Genomic DNA, 25,080 nt, shown 5'->3' on the forward strand with positions numbered 1-25,080 from the left:
GTAACTAGTTTACATATTAGAAAGTCCGACTAAGTCTTTTAAAACGTCTTCAAGTTTCAACGCATCACAGTTTTATAAAGCATACTGCTAGCGAACACGTTCTTTTTACTCGGCGTTCAGTTAATGTATGCTATATCCGTCTACCAAGTTTCTTACCGCGAACTGTGAACCGAGTTTCGCACAGCGGGACTTCCCAGAACTCAGCGGAGTCACGTGACCACCGACCAAGATGGGGAACGCTTTGGACGCAGAGCTCGGTCGGCTCGCCCAAGGTACGCTTTTTCTCACCCTGTTTATGTTTCAAAACAATAAAGCCATATTTTAGAATTATGATACAACGCTTCATAAACTAAAAGAAGCTTCGCATATGGATATTAAGGCCATATATACACGGCAACCACATTGGCATATGGTAAACAAGCTAGCATTTCTGCTTTCACTTTCGTACACCGCTTAGCTATATACAGCTTGTGTAAAAAGAGGAAGTAATCTGTCGACTAGTGTTGGTTGATAATACTCGTTTTCACATATTTTAACTTATAATATATGTTAAAAGGTCGAAAAGATGAGGTATGGTAGTGTGAATATGTGTTAAATAAGTATGGACTATTGACCAGACCTGTACCTGTGGTACGTAAACACCTGTACGTGACCGGAGGGGAACAATAGCGTACCTGGCGCAGGTATTGACCTTTTTTTAAAGTCGTCAGCCGTTTACAAAGAAACCGTGTGTACACAAAAATGTTAACGGAGCCTCGGCGCTGCTTTGATCTCAATGTGTAAAGTGTCACTCCACGAAATGGCCTCGTATCCCGGCATATACGTACAGGGATTCCTCCGGAAATATTCCATATCCCGGTGCGGATTTAGCGTATCCGTAAGTTATAACGGATACGCTAAATCCGCACCGGGATATGGAATATTTCCGGAGGAATCCCTGTACGTATACGCCGGGTTATAACGGAAACGCTAAATCCGCACCGGGATATGGAATATTTCCGGAGGAATCCCTGTACGTATACGCCGGGATACGAGGCCATTTCGTGCAGTGTGTGGTAACAGAATAGCCTCCACCAGACCTTCCAACGGGGGTATGGATTGAATAATTCGACAAAGAATAGGTTACATAATTGTTTAAAAGAGTCAGTCCGAGAGAAGGGTCGTATTCTCCCTGTAGCCGATGTCGTTAGTCTGGAAGGGACTAATAGTCAATTCAAAGTATAAAAACGTACCAGGCTGGACAGTTAAAAACTATATATATAGTGACAGCTCAAGGGATTTGGCAAAAATTGCATTTATGAAATCAGCACAACATTGGCAATATTTGAAAACAAGCGCTAGGATTTCAGGTTGCTAATCATACACTCGGGTTTTTCCAATGACGTCATGTGCGGGTCATATGAAACCGGGGCGGAACTAATATGGCGGAACAAAACACAAGACAATACAGGGGTCCGTAGATAAGTTCATGGAAGTACTATGATAACTTGTGAAGGGAAAACATTTAGTGAATATTTTACTTATTGCAATTTTACCCATCAGATTTTTATAATATACAGTAGAATAGTCTATTTTCGCGAGGAAATGATATTTCACTGGTTGCAAAAATTCTACGAAGTACAGTAGAAATACAGTAATCGGGGATTTATAATTTTTGCGGCATGAGGTCAATATCAGAAACCTTGAAAATATACCATCGCGAACATTTCAGGATTAACAGTATGTAACAATCGGGCCATGTTACTGCATTCACTAAGCATAGATGAAATTCTATTGTATAACAGAAATACAAAACATATTCACGGCGTAATGATTCTTACGGTAACAAATGACCGCCGTAAACTGCGAAATCATCGCGAGCATTTAAGATTTACAGTATCTAACTGACGTCATGTTATTCACAGAACACTGCGAGTAGTATGTGCGAAAACTGACTCAAACGTCAAAAGCGTATATCTACAAGGAGCACACATGTTAAGATATAGATCGCTTAAGGGTTTAAGACACACAAGTTATAAAATTGGTGACTTATGATTTGTATGGGTATAAGATATTGACTGATAAAAGGGAAGCGTTACGTCCCAAGCAGTTGGGTTCGTCTACTTCCGGGTCCCGTACTTCCGGGTTTTGTACGTCACACGTCAACTGTAACGCTACATACGTACAGGTATAATTCTACTCTCTCAATGAACGTTCGTAATTTTAGAAACAGTTTCGAATTTCTCGTAAAACACACTATGCATATTAGATATATTTAGCGTAGCAGAGCATGGCATCGAACGTTGTTTTGTCACGAAGAATATTGGCTACTGCAGTACACAAACCCGCCGACCGAAGTTTAGCAGTATTTCTTTAAATCTATCAACACTTGTAACGGACCAGACTTTTGTACGTACGTGTACATTTAATCAGTGAGTATGTGTTTGTTTGTTTGTTTGTTTGTTTGTTTAATCAGAAGGTCACGTTACCTGTCTGGCCTAGTCTCTGGGTCAATGGTCTATTCTATTTTACAGACGGGGGTGTGACTTTGGGGTCACATTAGCGATTATAATCATTATGGTTAATGTAGTAATTTTGCAGGTGTACTTTACAACCTTACTGGTTAAGTTGTACCTTTAAAATCTGTAAAAGCGTAATATGGAATTTTCTAAATGTTTAATTGCATTGTATTGTATCTAGAAAAAAATGCAAGGTACACAAGGGCACCTGGTTCTCATTCATTACCTTCGCCGAGAAGGTTAACGTTATGTTTTGCACAGCGTTCGTGTGTTTGTCAGTCCGTCTATAAACAGTATAAATCGAGAAGAGCTAGGGGAATTTCCCCGGTACAAAGAACCTGTAAATACTGTACATGGCGTCTGTCTTCTCTGTCACGACCAGTGAAAGATTAGTTCATTGAGTTAATGTTGTTCATTTGTGCTAAACTGGTTCGAGATGACTTTCCAATCCTTTCCAGCAATCCAGTCCAGACTATAACCCGTCTCTAAATTCTATTTCCAATAGCAGTTTGAGAAAATGTTGCTGATATAGCAGCCTATAATATTTACATCATCATCATCATGTTGGGCGGCTTACCCGGACTAAGGCTACTCTTTCCCTCCAGACGACACGGTCCGCCATTGATAGATAAATATTGCTTTCTATTAACCTTGCTACCACTCTACATAGGCTTTTAGATTTCTATCTAGCAACGTTTCATACTGTCGTAGTTTAGGCACTATTTCGTACGAATAACAATAAAAAGACCATTTAGCCTTACATAATAACGGAGTTAATTATCTATTCCTGACCGCCATATACAGACGGGCATAATAAAGATAGATGATTGATAGTTAGCATTTAGACGCGGTGCTTTTATACTATTTGCCCCATACCAAGTACAATAGCAATACACAGTGCAATACTGCCCCTAGCGATTCCTATATAAAGCTCATGTCCTCTTGACTGCCACTGCAGTTTTTATCTAAATCGCTATATGTCATTAATGTATGGTCCGAAATTGAATATGGAATTCAGACCTGCACTGATGGTAAAAAGTGATATACACAAACATGAAAATATTAGTCGTATAGAACTAAAAGAAACTGGGTGGTCTTCGGACATCAAGATTTTCAGAGTAACTTTTATCTTTTTAGTCGAAATGAGTTGAGTTGTAGTTTAGGCCATATCTACGCTCTGAAGACCGATTCCTAACCTCCCTATCCTCCTGCGAAGTCTTTTTCTTGGTGGCCATGGATTTTTTTTTTGGGGGGGGAGGGTTGGTATGTTTTCTGAACGCTCTCATTTTCTTTAAGCCTACTGCATCGACATAACGATAAAGCTTAGCCGTAAAAGATCAAGCGAGTGATCAGAAAACAGCGCAAATCAGTCATACAAAATCGCCAGCCAAGCAAAAGGTCTGCTTTGGAGGCTGACATATTTCAGTGTCTGAATCATACTTTTTATTCGGTAACTGATTGCATGTTTTGTGGTACAAAATAGGTAAGATTACGCCCAGTTTGCTGCTAGTTACAATATACTACAAGCACAATACATCGTAACCTGCATTTTTTCTGTCGCCTCAAACTATTGTACAGCAAAACTATAGACCCCATTTTTTGCTACCAGAATATTGAAAATTACACGGTTTCAAAAATTGTCTGCACTTCTTTGTCTTTACTATAACTTTTAACAATAGGCATGTCCAACGTTGCGCAGTTCTACTTTTACTTATACTTTCAGTATCAACTGTTTTTGCTGAAATCAAGTTGTATCTACTAAGAAAGGTTTTTCATGTTTTGATTTTCAGAAGCTTATAATGGGTCTGGTCAGTACTTTCTAGAATTGACTTAGCCATCAAAAACTATTTGGTCAAAGGGAGAGGATAGCAAAACTTTTTAAAAAATCTCACGTTAAAAAGTTAGCACTTGTCCAACCGACCGCTCTTGTTTGTTCTTGTCCTACAGTCGGCGATAGCCTGGGCCGCTACTCTAAAGGAGACAAGGTCAAAGTTGAACATGACCTGATGACCCTACAGCTGCTCCAGAGAGGTCATGGTGGTTTCACCTTACCGATGTTAGAGGTGACATGTTTTCTTATATTTTTCTTTATGCTATATTCTACAGGTCTTTTCAAATCTTGCAAGATAACATGGTTTCTGTCGATTCTTCTAAACTGCCTTTTAAACAAAAAGCTGCAGAAGAAACTTTTTTTTTACAATCGTTTATTTCATCACGACGAAAGAATAGGATTGTTTACAACAATGTTGATAACTGTCCTTGCCACATGTATGTTTCCTATAGCTATGTCTATACCGCATGCATATTTCCCAAGTTAACGTAATTGCAATCAGCCTTTGGTGAGGAACTTGCAACTAAACGTACTTTTCATAAATAGTCTAAGGGTTCTCTCCTGCATTTTGAGTTGAGTAATGTTAAGGTGGGCTTGGGCATTGATACACAATGTAGTTTTGCAACAAAAACAAGTGAGGTTGCAGTTATACAAGACAATGGAAAGCTATCTAAGAAGACATTACTGTCACATTGTTTCTTGGTAATATGTTTGTCTACTTATGACGTAATTAGAATATAAGTACTTTGATTCACACATGTTTAGTTTTGAATTATTTTTTTTAGATTAAAGTAGTTCATCACAACTTTTTATGGCACTGTTGATCTCCTTTCTAGTGCATAGCGACAGAAGGAACTGTAGAAGGCGTGGACCAGGATGGTGACATAGTCGTCCGGTATCCTAGTGGACACAGGTAGGTCTAAATCCTTATAGACAAATTTCTGCCCCCCCCCCCCCCCCACACACACACCCCAATGCCATTGGCAATGATATCCATGATGTTACAAGAAAACGTATAACTTTCACCATCTGACTGACATAATATGACTTGTCTCATTACAAGAAAATGAACTTCATCTAATAAGATTGAAGCCTAAGTATGAGATATAAACATTTTATTTTTTTCTCAGATTTTGCCTGAACCCCGACGCCCTGACAAAAGTCGGCGGGGACGACAGCTCGGCCCTCCGTACAGGAGACTGGGTACGAGTCAGTGACGATCACGGGAAGGTACAGCGGCAGCAAGTTGGACACGGCGGCTGGAACAACGACATGGCAGCGGTTAGTCTTTATCTTTTGTTTTTAACGTTTTTTGCTATCATCTTAATAGATTCTGTCGTTAGTATGCAATACAATCTTTATTGACACAACAAAAGTACAGCGACTCTCGTAAGGTCTACTTAATCTATACATACATACATACATACATACATGCCAACAAACAAAGTTCAAACTGATGAATTTGTTTATATACAATCATATGGAATAGGGCAACATACTGAAATTTAGAGTGTGTCGTATACTTATACATTACTTGTTTTTATTTCCAAACATTCTTTGATGTATATACCTATTTGAACACAGTAAGGATTATCTCCTCTCAGTATGTAATCAAATCTATCAACAGAATGGAGCATATTGAATTCACTTGAACAAGTGGAAATAAAGGTGAACAGCTTAGAGCGTTTATCCTCATATCTTGAACAATTCATGATAAAATGGCGTTCGTCTTCAATTTCATTTGGGCAGAATGGACAAAACCTTTCATCACTGGGAATTTTACGATACCTTCCGGTTTCAATGTTCAATTTATCACTAGATATTCTTATCTTTGTAATTGCTTTACGAATTTTGAAGTTATGTACGCTTGTAAGGTACTTTTCTTGTCCGTATATTTTCTTTAAAGAGGAATAGACAGAAGTTTTGAATTGTTTTTAATAGAACTATGCCAATCTTGTATGTATATATCCTGCAGACGTTGTCGTAACTGGTTGATTAACATGTCAGTCTGATATAGTCTAGGGTTTGTCCATACATGTCCAAAACCGTTATAGTCAAGAATATCATTAACATGGTTCACCCAGTCATGATCACCAGAATGTAGAACGTCGTATGCTTCATGTAATAGGGTATCTTGGGGCATATGATTAGGTACGTATTGATTAGGTAAAAACTTAGGACTGTTTGTAGGTACAGACGTTGTCGTTGGTTGCTCTATTGACATCCAATTAAGATTGAGAGTTAAGCTTTTAAACAGGGTAAATGATACCATTCTTTCTTATTTTCTTTAAGCCTGTGAGCAAGGGTATTAAGAAAAGAACTGATTATCATACTAATGATTAAAAGTTCTAAACACAGTGACTAGGCTAGCGGACACGAGATAGAGAGGTTACGGGTTTGATTCCTGGCAATCCTGGCTGGATGAGAAAGGCACTTTTCTTTCACCACTCGATCATGTGCAAATATGAGCACCCGCAGCTGAAAGGTTAGGGAGGTAAACGGCGGTGGAAGGAGATAAAGGGGCTTGGTCTTCCAATACCATGTCCTGGATACTGCGGATAACAACCCACTGCCCCTACGCTTCAAAAAAGGCTATGGAAGGAACTACTTATCATCATCATTGTTGTTGTTACTGTTACAGAGCCTGGGGAAAGTAGGCCGCATCGTGCACGTGTTCCCCGACCGGGACGTGAAGGTGGATGTTGGCGGCAGGATGTGGTGCTTCAACCCGGCCAGCCTGACTAAGGTGTCCGCTCCTGGAGGAGGAGGGAACAGACTGAGTGTGGGAGACCTGGTGAAGATTGACAGTAACGCGTCCAGGGTCCGGACCATGCAGGAAGGGCACGGTGGATGGGTACCCGCAATGTCAGCCGTAAGTTAACCATGCTTAACTAATGCAAAGGTCACATTTCCAAACCGGTGCCCGGCCGGGCTGTTTGCGAGAACGATAAGTATGATACGGAGGGCAACAAAAAAAGACCTTTATTAATGATCATTATTTGTGTATATTTCTTAGCCCGATCGGGCCCCGATTTTGACATGCGACGTCGATAATAGCATAAGGTTGTACAGATTATTCCTCGGTCACATATCAAATGATGTATCCCCATCCGGGATCCGGCCCCGATGGACCCCGACCGTGGGCCCACTCCAGCTAGCCCCCAAAATGACCCGACAGCCACTGTATTCTCTTTAAATTCAAATGTAGAGACAATTACACACAAAGTTATGACGCCCACATGTAAACAAACTTACAATAGCGCCATGCCACCACTGGGCTAAGCCAAAAGTAAAAATAATAAAAAACACAGCCGTAAACTACCTGGCGGGGAACCGGTTTGGAGATGCACACTAAATATGATTTGTGTATATAGCTTACTCAATGCTTTTTCAACAATTAATCATCAAAACTTAGGTCTCCAAATAACGTATAGTGTGGACCACACTCATCACTTCAATGCATTACCAGCGAGATAAAGTTATGTTAAACTTATTTCTATTTTATCTATCCCAAGTCTTTAGGCCAGGTTGGTCGAGTAGTAGCGGTTGGTGCCGACCGTGTAAAAGTGGAGATTCCAGGGAAAGGCGGCTGGCTGTACAACCCCGTCGTGCTGACGAAGGTTGAGAAGGCCAGGTCCGACAGTAGCGGCAGTAGTAGCAGCAGTGGCAGCAGTAGTGCCAGTAGCAGCAGTAGTGGTGCGGCGGAGATCAGTGTGGGAGACCTTGTCCGTGTGAGTAATGACGCTGAGCGGGTCAGGCTGCTCCAACGGGGACATGGCGGCTGGAACGACAGGATGTTAGAGGTGAGGCGATCTTTACTTTGCCAATTAAAGGTTCAGCTTCATATTGCGTTCGTGTGTGTGTATGTCGACGCGTGACTCGGGACAGCCTGGATGGATTGCCGCTATATATGGTATGTGTGTAGGTCTTCAAAAGATATGATTGGCCCCTAGTTGTCTGTCTTGGTACTGCAGTCGGTTTCCGTATCCTTTTGTTTGAAGCTGTGGTAGCTATAGATAGCTTTCGTGCATGTTAAGAGGTCGTGGAACTCTAGCTTCGTAATTTTATCGACGCCAATGTTTTTATCGCGGAGAAAGGTTTCCTCTTAGTTGGTAACCACTAAAAGTTGAAATTGCATCAAATAACATAATCTTAGCAACATTTCACCCAGAGAGCGTTTAGCTATTACCTTTTTTCTGTCTCTTGTTCAAGTTCATTGCAGTTCAGCAGTTTAGTCAAGGATTTTCGTTGAAATATCTATCAATTTTTTTTAATTTTGAAACCCTCTAGTAGATATATCCAGGGGCAACATGTTGCATGTTATGCTGGCCAATCAATACTAAATAAGGATCTGTTGCTGAGTAACATTGTTTCACATAACAAATCCTGCCATTCTCCAATCACCAGGCCTCAGGCAAGGTTGGACGTGTGGTCAAAGTCGATTCGGACAACGACATGACAGTCCACGTGGACGGCACGGACTGGCTCTTCAACCCGAACTCACTGACCAGGGTGTCGTCAGGTAAAGATAGGACGAGCAAATATCGCCGTTATCTAGACGTTTAATCCTTTTATTTTACAATTCTTATTTTGTTTCAATCTTTATTTCCTTGCTCAAACCCTTGACTGTCTCTTTGCTAAACACCATGCAGGGCTATTGAGAATTTGAACTGTTCACCGACTCAAAATGACGGTCTCACAGATCAGCTATATGACTCGATCTCTTTGGCCACATAAAACTGGGTACATGTGACGTCAGCAATGGGTCAAAGGTTATTGGAAGTCGATATCACCCTCCGCCTGGAATAACCGCCCGAAGAACCTGATGTAAAGGCTGACATTATTCACAACATTTGATCTCATTCGTATTGTTACCTTTTACTTCTGATACCTTTTTTCTGTGACTTTATATTTGTGAATGGTTGAATACCAAAACCTGTTTATCACGTCCTGCTTTCAAAACATTGAAAGAACTTGTCGAATTTCCGACAAGATGTTAACAATTCTTCAGGAGGGGGTTCACAGGCCGCGCCTAAACCATCGAGTGGCGAGAAATCCGCCATGTGTGCCAAGGGAACGCACCAGTGGAACAAGGACAAGTGTAAGGTGTGCAAGTTTTGCAAAAAGTGCACCGGCTACGGGGGCAAATGTGTGGAAGAAGCAAAAGGAAAACTTCTGCGGTTTCCTGGCGGGTAAGTTGTTCTAAACATCAAACATGTCAAAGACTGTATCAAAGTCTCTCTGTTGTATGTCGTTCTTAAAACTTCGAATACATTCTATTCTAAGTAATCTGTTTCCGTGTGAATACGCTAGCTTTTGGGCAACATTATCGCACTTTAGTCTGTGTTAGGCCCATTTAGGACCTGCTTGCATTGTTAGTATTCAACGTTCAAAGATAAAAGTTGGACAAACTGGGTCGCATTTTCGAACCGAACCCGACCGCAGTTTTCCGGAACAAAAATTATGACATAAAAGATAATAAAGCTCACAACACGTATAAAAAAATAATAAGGCCCACTTTATACCCAGCCTTTCACGACAGCCGTCGGGACGCTGCTGTCGAATTTGTGCATTTTCTTGATGAAAGCATTTTTTTTCTACTTTTGTTAAGCATCCCGGTCGGGCTACGGTTTAGAAATGTGACTACGTATAAAATGGAGATGGTGGTAAAAAGCAGCTGCTAGCGTTCATATGCGTATGAATTAATGAACTGCTATTAAACGACAACCGTACTTCAATGGTAATATGACATTAATTAAGAACAATCAAATATTGTCGACAACAACAAATTAGTTATATTATCGTCATAGATGGATGATTTGATATCACTTTTGTAATAGGATGTCAAATTAGTATCAATGTATTAGTCTCTGCTTTACTTGAGGTAATCAAAATGGCTTTTTTAATAACCGCTGTCTCTACCTCAGTCCGTGCGGCTCTGTGGTCTGGGTGACGCTGGGTGTGAGCGGTGCGGTTGTTGCCGGACGTGTGCCGGGGAGGACGACAGTAGCGACAGTGACGAGGACATCGGCGGACTGATGAGGCACCTGGCCGTCGGGCGGGATCAACTCACTGTTTTGGACCTTCTGAAAGGTAACCTGTATACTCAGTTTTAACTATAACCGTCTTAGCTTGAAAGTTCATCTGTGTTGGTAGAAACCATTCTTAAACGAGTTTTAACTGTGAATCCTTGACAAAGACCGATGTCGTACTGTCGAAAATTTGGGTAAGTCCAATTTTTTGTGTTGGAAATTACAGTTAAAACTCGTTTAAGAATAACCGTCTTACATTGCACAATTACAAAATAGAGGGAATGGCAGCGAAAAAGATCAAATATTGAGTGATAGGTAGAATGGATTCCGTTGACTACATCCTCCATGCAGCAACTAGCTTCAATTATTATCATTATCATTATTAATATTATTATTGATATCATTCTATTGTTATAAATTATCAAAATCAAATTACGTAAAGCCGGTGGCCCTAAGCCTGTGTACGTGGGAGCGTCAGGCGTAAGCCTAAGACGTCAATCATCTGCACAGACGTCAAGAACCCAGCACACTTACGCTTATCTAGAAGCCTATGATTTCCAAGGTGTTTTTGTTTACTAGAAAAAGCAAGCAATGCCAAAGCAGGATCCTGTTTTAAACTTTACGCTTTGTTCCACGTATTGTTCTTCGACTTCGACGGACAAAAACCTTCTGGCATATCAAGCAGGCGTGGTGGTTTTACTCGATATTTTAGAACAGGAAATCAAATATTCTTTGTGCCGGTTATGTTCTGAAAGTCAAGAACAAGCGTCTCTATTTTCTCTTCCCCATTAGCTGCTCTTGAGAGGAGTGAGGACGGAGCAGGTACCCCCAGGTCCGTGAAGACGCTCTCACCTGAAGAACGCCGGGAGAAGCTGTACGAGCACCTGCCCAAGATGAGCAAGGCCATCGACATGGTCAAATCAAAGAGGTACTACAGTGTAGTTTAGTCAATTGTTAAGCTTATTAAATGGCTGTAGTGGTTATCAAATCAAAATCTATGACGCAGCGCTTGCATGTCTTAGGTCAACTGGTGTTAAATGAGCAGTAGTTTTTTGAACTCTGCAATAAATAAAGTTAATTGATTTATCAACGTCAATTAGCTTCAGCGATGCAACAATTACCTAAAACAGAAATGCTGTGATTCCCGTGTCCTCCCGGATAAAAACATTATTTTACGGCAATCTAAATTTGGTTGCAGTGCACCCCTGGAATTGTTGGATTCTTGCCCAGTAGTAACGAAGTAAGTACTCTTTCCCCCCACAAATGATACAGTGCATATCGTGTTCGTGTAGCTTAAGGTCTCACGCGCCAGTTAGGCCACCCCATAGGAAAAAACGTTAAAACACCAACCTTTCATGGCCGTAATTCCAATAAAACACAGTTTCCTGAGATGTTTTACTTTCTATTGCAAGCACACACGATCTTAAGACAATGGAAAAAATGTCACCAAAATATAACCTGGGGAGCGATCTGTAATGGCATTTAAAACTGTCGTTACCTGCCAGTCGCAAGAGGTTTTCTGGTGCCGAGAGAGGCCGACCGCAGTACTCAGGTCAAAATAGCGTGTACGTCCGACAATCGCTTGAATGCCGAAACTTTCCTGCCTTATCCTGTCAGAGATGAACAAGCTTTCATCTCAAATGCTTATTATATCAGGTGGGATCGATCAAAGGCAAATTATCATCGACCTAAACACCTGACTTTGGGGCCTAATTATTTTTTTTAGCCCGCACTCTTTTGGCATCTACACGCGGAGTAATTGAGGCATGAGACCTTAACTGACCGAAGCCTCACAGTTCATGGGCTTCTGGTTCCAATTAGGTGGAAACTAGGAGACCCCGTTTCAAATCATGGACAGCTAATATTGGTTGGGGATGTAACCGTCTTTAGGAATAGCCGCAAAATAGGGGTTCGATGGAAATGGTCTATGTGCCACTAGGCTTCATCTGATCAACAACAACATCGCAAGAGGTTCTTATCGCTTGAACTGTTGTTAATGAACAGGGATGGGGGGTCTGTCTCCACCATCAAAGACACGCTGGAAGAAGCTCTGGACGGCCCCTACAAGTCGTTCCCTAAGAAGGCAGAACGTAAGATCATGGGAGACCATCTGGCCAACATCGGGGGTGCGCGAGCATTGACAGACTACCTAAAGTTCCTCATGAATGGAAAGCACACAGAAGAACAGGTATGGGACCCACACTTTTTAAGACCTATTCTTGTTTCTGAAAAGCGAGGTCAAGTATGAGCACTCTTTAGACTATCACGACAAGTTAAAGTATCATTTGTGAAACATTGCAACAAAGATATATGCCATTCATTGAAATAGAATGTTGATCTGAAGTAAATGAAAATGCTGTATGACAATTTATGTCATGCCTGGACCTGATACGGGTGTTCCGGACCGTGTGATAACTATCCGGATCACATAGGTTTCGGAAGTGTTATCACACAGGCTTCCATAGAATATTTCGAACGCATTTCGAGCACGCCGGTTGCGCGGCCGTCAGACTTCGAATACCGGATTCGGAGATTAGAATCAATGTTGTTGCAGTTTTGTGTTCGAGGACACAAAACTCCCTCAACTTCTGGCGCATTCCGCATTGAAATGTGTGTTTTCTCGGGTGGGTACGGCCCAGGTATGACATAAATAAAATACAACACGTTGTATTCCGCATCACCCTCGGTCCCAGCCCTCCCGCGGGTCGGATCGCCCTCCAGCCTACGGCCGTCGGGCGATCCGACCCGCGGTCGGGCTGGTACCTCGGGTGATACGGAATACCCCGTGTTGTATTCTATATGAATCATATAATTGCAATCAGATAAAATATAGACCAAATATGCCCAAATCAGGAAAGTGTAGATTTGCATATCTTGCCTAACAATGTTATCATGATACTAGAAATGTAATACTGTTACTGTACTAGATTGAGGTTAATTGTCAGCTAACACAGAAATAGATCGTTTATTCATCATAAATGCTATAGATTAAAGTAAAAACATGATTTGCATTTCTCTGAGCCGATTGTCACATGTCTGTTTTTTTTTTAAACATCTGCAGGTGCAGCTGAAATGCCTGCATGTCGTCCGGAGTCTGTTGTGGAATTTCTCCGATGCCAGTTTCGAGTTCTGTCGGGAACTCGGCAAGTCCGGCCTTCTGACGATTGTTGCCCAGGATCTGGCCAACTTCGACGGTGCTGATCTCAAGCATGAGGTAAGAAAATTATTCTTTTTATTGAAGAGCGTGACATTTATGTCGTACTAAATCTTGGTCTACTGTGATCAATCATAAATATCTAATGTTACGGTATTCATCTAAACCAAAAACAGCTCATATTCATGGTTCGTTTATATACTATATATGCAATGTAAATGTTTGCAATTTTTTATGTGTAATCTGTTAAAACGATAAAACATAAAATGACTTGAAATGATTTAAATGATTGGATTTCCAAAGTATAAACAATTTAGCATAATTAAAAAAATTAAACATTTGCATTCATTTGAGTCCATGACTACCCTTGCGTACTTCTCTATCACTGGCATTTGTTATGATCACGATTATAGTTAGTCTGCGCTTTCGTAGGCGATATATACAGAATACAACACGGAGTATTCCGTATCACCCACGGGCGATCTGACCCGCGGGAGTGTTGGGACCGAGGGTGATGCGAAATACATCGTGTTGTATTTTATTTATGTCATACCCTGCCGAGGAAACACATAATTTAATGCTTAATGCGCCAAAAGTTGTGGGAGTTTTGTGTCCTCGAACACAAAACTGTAACAACATTGATTCCAACCTCCAAATCCGTTATTCGAATTTTTGACAGCGGTGCAACCGACGCGTTTGAAATGCATTCAAAATATTCTATGGAAGCCCGTGTGATACAACTTAGAACCCCGCGTGATACGGAACATTATCACCTGGTTCGGAACAGCCGTATCAATCGTTTTCGCGGCCCAGGTATGACATAAATTAAGATATCGAAGACCTTAGGCATGCTGCTGACTTCATCGCATCTCACTATCTGATCCACATTTCCATATTTCTACGTTTTACTTATAATCCAGGTCATCCATCTGGTGGTCCTGTCCGCCATTGCCGTGATGCACAACTGTGCCAAGGTGCCGGAGAACCGGCACTTCTTCCAGGACATCAAGGCCGTCGACCGCATTAGGCCTTACCTGCAAGTCGAAGATCTGAACCTAAAGGTAAACCTTTGAATACAGATCTGTTCATTGTTCCTCACACACGCAATGTAAGCCTAATGGTGGTAACTTTTGGAAGACCTTTAGTATATAAGACACAATCAATATGGGGTAATTAATCATGTCGCACAGAACATATTGTAGATATTATTTTGATATTGCCAACTAGTAGCAGCCTTTTTCAGATGCTCTAAAACAATATAACGTTAAATTCTTTTTTGAGATGCTCTTAAACAATATGTAACGTTAAATTCTTTTTGCCGACTGTGAGAGCAAATGGGTTGAGAGAGTAATCTGGTAACTGCTGGTGGAATGGTAGCTGGCTATCATAGTATGAAAGTTGTGGTGAGTTTCCAACCACATAGATAGTGAAAATATATTTGTACTAATTGAGGAGCACCAATTGAGGAGCACATTATGGCATCTAAGAACTGTACCTTTTCTTTTGAAAAGGTAACTGTGACCCAGGTACATGATATGCTTACCTCTCTTCCTCTATCTTATACAACTGGGTTTGACAACATAGACACTTCATTGCTACGTATCTCTGCTGACCACATAGCAGGTCCTTTAGGTCATATCTTTAACAGCTCCTTTGAACAAGCAACATTCCCTGCACAATGGAAGAATGCGAAGATACTGCCTCTAATCAAGAACAAAGCACTTCCTTTGAATGGCGCAAACAGCCGCCCCATAAGCCTCCTGCACACCATAAGTAAATTAATGGAAAAGATAAGTAAAAGCCAAATCCAATCTTACCTTGTATCTAACAACATTCTATCCGATCGCCAGCATGCATACAAAATGCACCACTCGACAGCTACGGCTCTCATTCAGATGACGGATAGATGGCTACAAGAGGTAGATAAAGGCAACATAGTAGGCGCAGTACTCTTGGATTTCAGCGCTGCCTTTGATGTGGTAAACCACAGGGTGTTGTTGGCCAAACTAAACAGTTACGGATTCGACAACTCTGCCATTAGCTGGGTCAAAAGCTATCTGACCAAAAGAACACAAGCTGTCATGGTGAATGGCAGTGTGTCATCTCACAGAGAGAGCTTGAGTGGGGTTCCACAGGGGAGTTGTTTGGGTCCCTTACTTTTTTGCATTTATACCAATGATCTGCCCACAGTTGTCACACAGTGCAGTATGGAGTTATATGCCGACGACACAACCCCATCTGCTTCCGGCCCAAATGCTTCAACTGTACAAAACAAACTGCAGTCCGAACTCACAAATATACATGACTGGATTAAAGCGAATAAACTCATACTGAATAAAGATAAAACTAAATCAATCATCTTTGGCAGTCGCCACAAGCTAAAGCACAACCCTAGCATACAGCTTTCATTGGATGGCAGAATGATAGAGCAGGTAGCACAGGCAAAATTACTTGGTTTCCTAATGGACCAGCACTTGACATGGACCCCACACATTGAAAAAGTGTTAAACAAGATGACTGGTTCCCTAGCAGTGCTAAGGAGATCAAGAAATCTCCTTTCTGAAGGACCACTAAAAACAGTGACTCAGACACTAGTCTTATCCCACATGGATTATTGTTCTTGCTTGTTGTCCACTGGCCTACAAACATCCTTAAACAAACTACAGACTCTGCAGAACAGGGCTGCCAGACTTGTTTTAAATGCACACTACACAGACAACACCAGTGACATGCACAGGAGACTGCAATGGCCCACAGTTAAAGAAAGACTTTACACTGGTACACTCTCCATGTTCAACAAACTTTTAGCAACTAAGAAACCCGAGGCTATTTACAAAAGATTACAAAATGTCAACAGTACACATGACCACAACACTCGTTTTGCATAAGGTGGCAGTTTCAGGTTACCTAAGCCTAAGACAGCAACATTGACACGTACATTCTTGTACAGATGTACCAAATCACACAATTCCTTCCCACCACATATGAAATCTACTACACCTTCAAATTTCAAAACACAAATCACCATGTGGATTCATTCTAAAATTGACACAACTAGGCCTTTACAGTACTGGTGGTAATACGTTCTTGAACCAAGTCCTTGATTAAATGAAATTGTAGCTGTAATTAATTAAACTCAAACTATTGTAAAGGTAGGCATTAGTATTTTCTTTGTTAAGTTTGGGTTATTAAATTATTATCAGGTCGCATCCATTTTGTTTTCTACTTAGTTATTATGATTCACAGTTCCGCATCCACTTGTTATTTACTTATTGTTATTATGATTTGCAGTTCTTCATCTACTGTGTTATTTACTTATTGTTATTATGATTTGCAGTTCTGCATCCACTTATTATTTAATTATTATTATGATTTGCAGTTCTGCATCCACTTTGTAATTGACTTATTGTTATTATGATTTGCAGTTCTGCATCCACTGTGTGAATTACTTATTGTTATTATGATTTGCAGTTCTGCATCCACTTTGTTAATTTACTTACTGTTATCATGGCTTGCTGTTTGCATCCTCTTTGTTATTTACTTTGAAAAGATTTTGTTACTTTATTCAGCCATGACCTCTGACCGTCCCCACGTTTCATTTTAATTTCAGTTTTGAGTTAATGTTGTATGCGTTATGTTATATTTTGATTTAAACTCACACCTTTGTTATGTTGGTTTTACTTTCATGTACATTTGTTCTGTTTCATTGTTTTGGACTCCAGGAAGAATAGATTTACAATGTACAATCTAATGGAGATCTCAATAAACAAACAAACAAACAATACTACTGTTTTCTTGCCCTTTTGTCCCCACTCGCATAGACTTTTTAATGTCATAAGAGCCAAATAGTAGGACACAATTTGCCCCATATAGTATGAATAAGATGTGACAACCTTCGCCACCATTGCTTCGTTCGCACCTTGTACATTTCACTTGAACTGTGTCACTGACATCATTGTTACTCTTACATGTGACGGTAAAAGTTTGGCTATCATTCACAACTATCTTTACTGTTGCAATTCAACTCCTTTTACCGTATCATATAATACTGTGTGATTGTGGCTATGGTACTTCACTAATAACCATCTAGCGTACCATAGCGAAACTCCTAGAGCAAAATCTCCATTACTGATGACTGTCTGTACCTGTCAGGTTCCTGCCGTGCTGACCATGGCGTACATCGTGGAGGACAGAAACAGCAGTCTGATCGAGGTTGACGACAGCGTGGCGGATTACATCATCCGGACCATGAACAAAGCACTTAGTTCCTCCGACATGAGGTAAATATAGTTTATTTTTGGTGAACATGAGCTTTACATTTTGGGGAGGATATTTATAATTAATTACATCGACTTCCGTACAACATTAGCGACTGGACTTTCCAGGGTAGACATAACGCTGTCAGTGTGCGATGAGGAAAGAACTTAAGGCCCTGTCACACTTCTGCGTATATCTAGGTGCGCGTGAATTGAGCATTAACATTTTTTTGGGGGTTTAAGTAAGGTTTGCGGGAAAAAAATTTTTTTTTTTTTCCACTTTGACCCATTGTTGTGCGGCCTAGTCTTGGAACCTAAGAAATTGCTTATTTGACTGCAAACTTCACCGAAACCAAAAACATGTTAATACGCAACTCATGTGGTATTGTATATACGCACAATTGTGACAGGGGCTTTACTTCATATTTGAGTTTTTGTCTATCTCTAATGGTAACTATAGCCTCTGGAAGTGTGTTCAATAGTCCTTGTGTGTAGCAGCCGACATTAAATTACCAACATACGTTCAAAAATGAAAGGCCTGCACTGCATACATGTAGAACATTAACTATCATAACAGTTATCCCGCTGGAAACTAGGTAATGTATTCTTTCTAGCACATTGCTATAGGGAAATTTCTTCCACAGCTGCAAATGTTCTTTCTAGATTTCTACTCTGAATATTATGCACTGTCCGTAACATAATGTCATTAGGTTGGTAGAACATAGGATACTGGAGATTCTTTTAACACAACCAGTAAATCTCACCTGCTGATGTTTCGGTGTCTGCCAGACACCTTCCTTAAGAGCTTCTGACTATACTGCTTCTCACCGCTATAAGTAGCCGAAGTAGGTGACGCTTTTGCGGCGAGAACACAATCCCATATATGCACGGTCGTTTTACCTTAGGGCTGATGGCTACTCAGTCATGGAGCTGGCGATGGCCCTGGGTGCGCTGGCTCGGAATGACGCCAACAAGGAGCTGCTCACTAAGAAAGGAGCCTTGAAGCTGCTGATTGCCCTGGCACAAGATGGTGACAACACCGATAAAGAACAGGCTGCGAAGGTGTGACATATACATATCTCTAAAAGTTAGACGACAATGCAAAATCAACTAGAAATATGATCTTACATTGCAATTCTTCGATACTAAAGCCTATCTTGAACCTGGAATATTGAACCTTGAACGGGGACAGCTATCGATGTCAACACGGGGAACAATGGATTCTTCTTCTCCACTCTGCCCTGTCCTCCAACAGTGAGCGAATTTCTGTAATGATGTCTATCTTGAAGCCTAACTTAATATGTGTCATGGGTCGATAATCCTACTCGATGAATTAAAAAACAAACATGTAATGAGTTTTTGTCTTTAATAGAAAGTGGTTGACTTGAATTTGATTTAGAGAGAATGAAAGCAAGCAGCATCTGTAAGCAGACCTATCAATGATTCGTTAAATACTCTAGTAAGGCTATCAGCTTATTTTGGTGAACTAATTTGTCATGACTTTTAGGCAGTACAGGCCTTCCTCTACGATCCCGACATCAAGGCACAGGTGAAGAAGGACCCAAACGCGGTGACGGTTCTGAACCAGCTGAAGGAGCACGACGACCACGCTGTCAAAAAAGCGGCCACCGATGTCATGCAGACACTGCAGAAAAGCACTGCAGGTATGTGGTACTCATGCACTTATAAACGTGATATAATACAAGGCAATTCCACTTTATCTTTAAATGTTTCGACACTCCAAGTGCGTGGTACTTAATCTGACGTCGCTACTGCAATACCCTGCAATATGGACTCACCACATTTGAAAACAGATATTACTCATATTTTTGGGCAGATGTACCACTACATTCGACGATTTATCTTACAAATGTATAAAGTTCCAACGGCTTTGAAAAAATGATTACCATTTTCACGATAGGAATAGATAGATAATAGTACCAAATTTAGATGCCATTTGAACCATCTCTAATAAATAACGGTAGAAAGGGTACTGATCCTCAGCGACCTTTAACCCTATTCTGAAGTCACGTGTTCTAAAGGTAATGAGTTCAGTCATACTGAGGAAGGCCAAGGGTTCCATGAAAAGTCAATTTAGTAAAACAGTCTATTGTGACAAAGGTTTTATATATCCATTATCGTATCTACCAACCAATTTGATACTAGCACACGGATTATAACTAGATGCGTTTCTTGTATACTTTTCAGATGATTGCCCGTATATGCAGAAGTGCATGAAGTTCAAGACCTCTTTAAAGTTAAAAGGTACGACTATTCTCGTTTCTGATTTTTTTAATGATTAGTTACGTGCGTTAGACATACACTAGATTTATAAACTTTGACATAAATTAATTTAATATAAGTTGTTATTTGACCATTGAGACGAAAAATGACATTAAAGGAGTTGAGTTTATTGAGATGTCCTATAGCCCCTCTTGGGGGCTAATCTTCCAGGGCTCATTAAACAATACAACACATAAAACATACACCAGATATACATACCTTCAGGTCTTGTTACGTGGTGACCACTGATTTAAAAAAAAAACGGCATTCTATCAGTATTAACCATTATTTGTAACATCTTGCAAATAGATCTGTGGGCTGGGAAGAAAGCAATTACACATACATAAGACATAACTTATTACAGGAAAGTGTGCTTGGGCGTCATTTATAGATGGCGTATTACCATAGAGGATGGACTCTTCTGAGCTAACAATAATGTTTGTTCCTATGATTACAGACGGGTTTTTCGACGCCCGGTTCAACATGTGTTACTGCCGGGAGTGCCACCTGTCCCGCGGGGACCAGGACTACTACAAACGCGGCGATCCACAGAAGGATTACGGACTGCCAGTGGGATGGTGCCGCTTTTCTCTCAAGTTAGTAAATGTATATGTCCTTTAGTTTTACTTGCTTATTTTCACTTTCGTCATAAAGATATCATCATTAGGCAATGCTTTGTAGACAAATTACAATCACGAGTTTCCATTCCTTCTGGTTATTCAGTCATAACGTTAAACCATGGGTTAGTGAAGAATAAATAATCTACTATTAATACAGAAATATATATGTATAATGCAAATCTGTAAGGATAGTTGGATTTAAACTATTAAACAATGTGCTAGTTTGACTTAGACATATCTCGCTAACGATTCTAATTACGTAAGTAACGTCCTGTCCAGTTACATATATCTACCAAGTAAACCACCGAGTGTGTTTATATTCGTAAGGTAGCACAAAGCTAAAATCAAATCCTGCGTAAGTTATACGTAAAGACACAAAGTAGCCAGCATTTATATGCGCTGAAATATTTAATCGTTTGCGCTTAATTGCAGTGCTGCCTAATGTAAAAATATTATATTTACTCTTGCATCCTTTAAAAAAATTAAGAAATCAATTAGCTCGATCTCTGGAAAAACAATGAACACGCCTTGGAAAAATGGCAATGTCACATTATCATGACCTATTGTATTTGTTTAGTCACCGATATGTGTTTTACATTACCAGGGTCCCTCCCAGAGCTACAGCGCTTGACGTGTTCAACCAGTGGCACGTGGCGTTCCACGGCACGACTGTGGGCGCGCTAGAGAGTATTCTCAACACTGGTGATCTCATCAAAGCAGGTAAGGCTGCAGGTCACATTTGCCGGCAAATGCAAAATATTTCATATACATTTCTATTTCATAACACGTACATATTGATCACGCATAAAATGAAAGGGTCGTTGTTATTGTTAGTTGCTCTCGTTTTTAAAGGCCCACATGCTCTTTCACTCACGTAGTAATGTTAGGTGTCCGCCGTTTTTTTGCCATTTATAGACAAAATGTGTATTTTGGGCTCTTGTTTCCTGATATTTGAAATACATGGAATTATAACACCAGTCAAGAATTTGGTATAGGGGTAGCTTTCATACGAGATATGGAGAAGGGATAACATAAAAAAAGTTTATTTTGCATGGGGGTATTTTAAAAAAATACCATTTTGGAATGGTGGCGTTTGGATGGATGAATGTTTTGAACAGAAACAGATTGAAATGTCCTGTATTTGCTCGCAAAAGAAGCCTTTCTAGTTTCTGTTGTTTTGTTGCGCATTGGGGACTGCTCACTGTTCGCACTTAGCAGCTTAAATAGTTGCCCTTTACCAAATTTTGATTAGGGCATTCTGAAAAAAAAAACCTTATTAAATATTAATACGCTTATTTGTTTGGTAAATACAATCACTTGTTATGTCGTGCGTTTCGGTTTAGTATATGTTTCGTCGCTCAACAGATAAATCAAAGCTAACAGTTATTTGCACCCTTAAATAGCAGGTTCTTAACTTGCCTTTAGGTGACAAGACCATGGAGGGGAGCACGTTGTCGGAGCGGGAGGGGCACTACAAGGACAGCTGGAAACCGAAAGACTTTGACACAAAACAGGTCTTTGTCTCCCCCAGCATTCACTACGCGGGACTACCTGCCTATGCAAAGGCTAGCAGGTGACGAAAGCGCGATTTTATTTCATAGTTTCAAATATTCATCCTTAAGTTGTCGTGATGCCGTTGAATTTTCAAGAAGGTTATGTCTGAACCAACCGCCGAAATGAATATGAGGCAGCCGTTTCCATAATAAGACTGTTACACGACACATGCAGCTTGGTTATCAAAGGAATGCTCTCCGTTTGCACCGTACGACCACCGAACAATATACATGTACTAGTATTTAAGGCGATCTTTGCATTTTTGTCATTGGAGTGGACTGAGCCAGTCTCAATTATTCACCCTACTTTTGCCGAATTCTACTCTCCATATTCTTGTAGAAATGACTGGTTGGGCTGATCACTTTAGGGGCAGTGTGCTAGTCATACATGACTGTTATCTCTTTTTACCAACCCCTAAGTCATAAACGAATCAATTAAGAAAATGTAAGTACATCTGAAAATGTGGGAATCCTTTCATTTCGAAAATTGCCGAAATATGACATATGTTTCAAAAGAAACTCCAATCTATACTGCATACAACTGTTTTGTATTTACGCTTCTAAGAATGATATTGAGAATAACCACACAAAAAATTATACTTTGAATGCTGCACATTTTTCTTCAAATTGACCCCAATTGGACTCAACACAGACTTTTCTATATGAGTTTTACAGTATTCTGCTTTTTTGCGTAAATATTAGGAAATCTTAGTAGATTTATACTGACAAAGTCACTGATGAAGTCCCTTGTCAAAGATTTACACAAATTGTCGCTAATTTTTTTTCCGCAGCTTCACTCATCGTGGAACGACCTATGAAGCTAAGGTGGCCTTACAACTCTACATCAAGCCAAGCAGCTATAAAGTCGGCGCCTCTACGGTCGCACGGAAGAACATAGACAAGAAGTTCAGCGACAGTGAGATCGAATGGTCCACGGACCGACACGGAGTCATCATTGTGTACGGCCTGCTCGTCAAACTGGAGGAGAAGAAGTAGACAGGGATGCTTTCGGTTTTAACTTTTGCTTCTTAAATGAGTTCTATAAGTACGTACTAAAATTCTATGGTGATTACGGCATTTCATATGCTTGCGGCTGTAGGATAGTGTAAGTGAACATTATAAATCTTGAACATAATCTATGTGGAAATGCTAAAATAGCATTCCTCGCTTAGATAAGAAATCCATACTCTAAGCAACTATTATTTAGTCAGAAAAGGTTGATTGATAATATTTAAGGAAATCTTGACCTTATTTGCATAATCACTTATACTAGCATTAATGATACGTCACTTGAAAAGGCTAGCATTATTTGGTGGAGACATGAGATCGTGAAACTAGTTTTCTTTTGAATAATCGCAGCATCGTTCATTTACTATTATACAGGTTACTAGTGTGGTCTTGTCGCAAAATAACGTTGTGTCAGCATTCATCTAAAAACAGCTCATACATATATATTTGGGACCCACGTGGAGCCCGGAACAACTTTAATTCTTTTGAAAATATTTTCACTTCTAATCGGTCAAAATGTCTATAAATATTGGTCATAGAAATGCATTGAGCAAACATGTAGCAAGCATCTTGCTGATTATTTTGATCTGATCGGTGCATGTAGAATCATAATATTTCTGTTAGTGAAGGCATTTTTTTTCTAAATGTACAAATACAAAATTAGACCTGTGCCCTACAGTCTCATAGAAAATGTTTTGTTAAGATCGATTTGGATAGCAAACTATGACAATGACATACAGATTTGTGTGTACAATTTCATTTCAGTCTTGCATTGTACAAATCACTATAAAATATAAAAAAAGACACTGGTCTGCGGTTTTTACAGTTTACTTAGTTTGTTGCCCGGCTCTGTGGCCTTTGTTTAACACTCCCATCCCTGTTCCTGATGCTGAATGACATTCGTACTGTACTCACACTGCCATCTCTGTCCCTTGTGCGGAACAACATTTATATTGTAATCAAACTTTCCTTCGTGCCCCGAGTCCAAAATAGCATTGACAATAGCACTGCCATCTCAGTCTTTATTGATATATGCCAGTTGCACTTTACCCACACTGATCGCCATCCCTGTCCCTGGTGCTGAATGACATTCACTCACACACTGAGATCCCTCTCTGTAGTGCTTAATGACATTAACACTCAAGCTGCAACCCACTCCTAATGTTGAAGGACATTAAGAATCATGCTGACATTCCTATTCCTGGTGCTAAATGACATCCACACACTGACATTCATGCCCCGGGTGATTGATGACATTCATACCGCCACGTCACTTCCTGGTGCTGAATGACATGCATGTCACTGATGTTGAATGACATTCACTCTACAACTTTCAACTGTTCTGCTAATCGGACTTTAAAGGTCGAGAAATTATATGAACAAACACACACACAACGCACACAAACAGAGTCAGACATACGCATAGAAAGACATACACTGTCGCAAACTTACACAGACACCCCAGCAAAGGCACACACAAACATACACACACACATACACACACGCACACACACACACAAATTACTAAACAGACAAGTAAACATCCACACAAAGAAGCAAAGATAGACACAAAGGTAGACACACAGAGACGTGTACACACATACATAACTACACAAATACAGACTTGCATCTAGACACGATACAAACTTATACACTCACCACATGCACACGTGAACACACAGGAACGCAGAAACAAATGCACACATATACACACAGGCACACATCACACTCACATTAACCTACACATACGCATGCATGCACACACATACACACACACACACACACATACATACACACATTTAAGTGCTACTTTTCTGTTTCATCAAAATATTTTAGAGTGTCTAG

The 25,080-nt window shown here is 40.3% G+C and overlaps 2 protein-coding genes across 2 annotated transcripts; both read left to right on the forward strand.

Annotated features, from left to right (window-relative positions):
* The first annotated feature begins 211 nt into the window (after positions 1-211).
* LOC136440673 (uncharacterized) lies at positions 212-8,222 on the forward strand. Its single transcript, XM_066436771.1, has 6 exons — positions 212-272; positions 4,446-4,561; positions 5,166-5,242; positions 5,460-5,610; positions 6,971-7,201; positions 7,845-8,222. Exons 1-6 carry the CDS (start codon positions 230-232, stop codon positions 8,205-8,207), a joined length of 981 nt encoding a protein of 326 aa, XP_066292868.1. The 5' UTR covers positions 212-229; the 3' UTR covers positions 8,208-8,222.
* A 1,761-nt stretch (positions 8,223-9,983) lies between these two features.
* Positions 9,984-23,994, forward strand: LOC136439556 (uncharacterized). The gene is made up of 14 exons (XM_066434976.1): positions 9,984-9,995; positions 10,257-10,422; positions 11,154-11,289; positions 12,366-12,549; positions 13,423-13,575; positions 14,436-14,576; positions 17,668-17,795; positions 18,677-18,833; positions 19,279-19,435; positions 19,980-20,036; positions 20,512-20,650; positions 21,279-21,394; positions 22,100-22,247; positions 23,019-23,994. Exons 1-14 carry the CDS (start codon positions 9,984-9,986, stop codon positions 23,221-23,223), a joined length of 1,899 nt encoding a protein of 632 aa, XP_066291073.1. The 3' UTR covers positions 23,224-23,994.
* Positions 23,995-25,080: the final 1,086 nt, after the last annotated feature.

Source organism: Branchiostoma lanceolatum, chromosome 8 (genome assembly GCF_035083965.1).
Source record: "Branchiostoma lanceolatum isolate klBraLanc5 chromosome 8, klBraLanc5.hap2, whole genome shotgun sequence".
Lineage (NCBI taxonomy): Eukaryota > Metazoa > Chordata > Leptocardii > Amphioxiformes > Branchiostomatidae > Branchiostoma > Branchiostoma lanceolatum.

Bases quoted from the DNA above. Each gene is read 5' to 3' on its own strand.
- LOC136439556 (XM_066434976.1), top strand. The intron at 18,834-19,278 runs GTGTGACATATA...CATGACTTTTAG, and splicing joins ATAAAGAACAGGCTGCGAAG to GCAGTACAGGCCTTCCTCTA. The intron at 19,436-19,979 runs GTATGTGGTACT...TATACTTTTCAG, and splicing joins ACTGCAGAAAAGCACTGCAG to ATGATTGCCCGTATATGCAG.
- LOC136440673 (XM_066436771.1), top strand. From the start codon at position 230: ATGGGGAACGCTTTGGACGCAGAGCTCGGTCGGCTCGCCCAAG. The intron at 273-4,445 runs GTACGCTTTTTC...CTTGTCCTACAG, and splicing joins GCTCGGTCGGCTCGCCCAAG to TCGGCGATAGCCTGGGCCGC. The intron at 5,243-5,459 runs GTAGGTCTAAAT...TTTTTTTCTCAG, and splicing joins CGGTATCCTAGTGGACACAG to ATTTTGCCTGAACCCCGACG.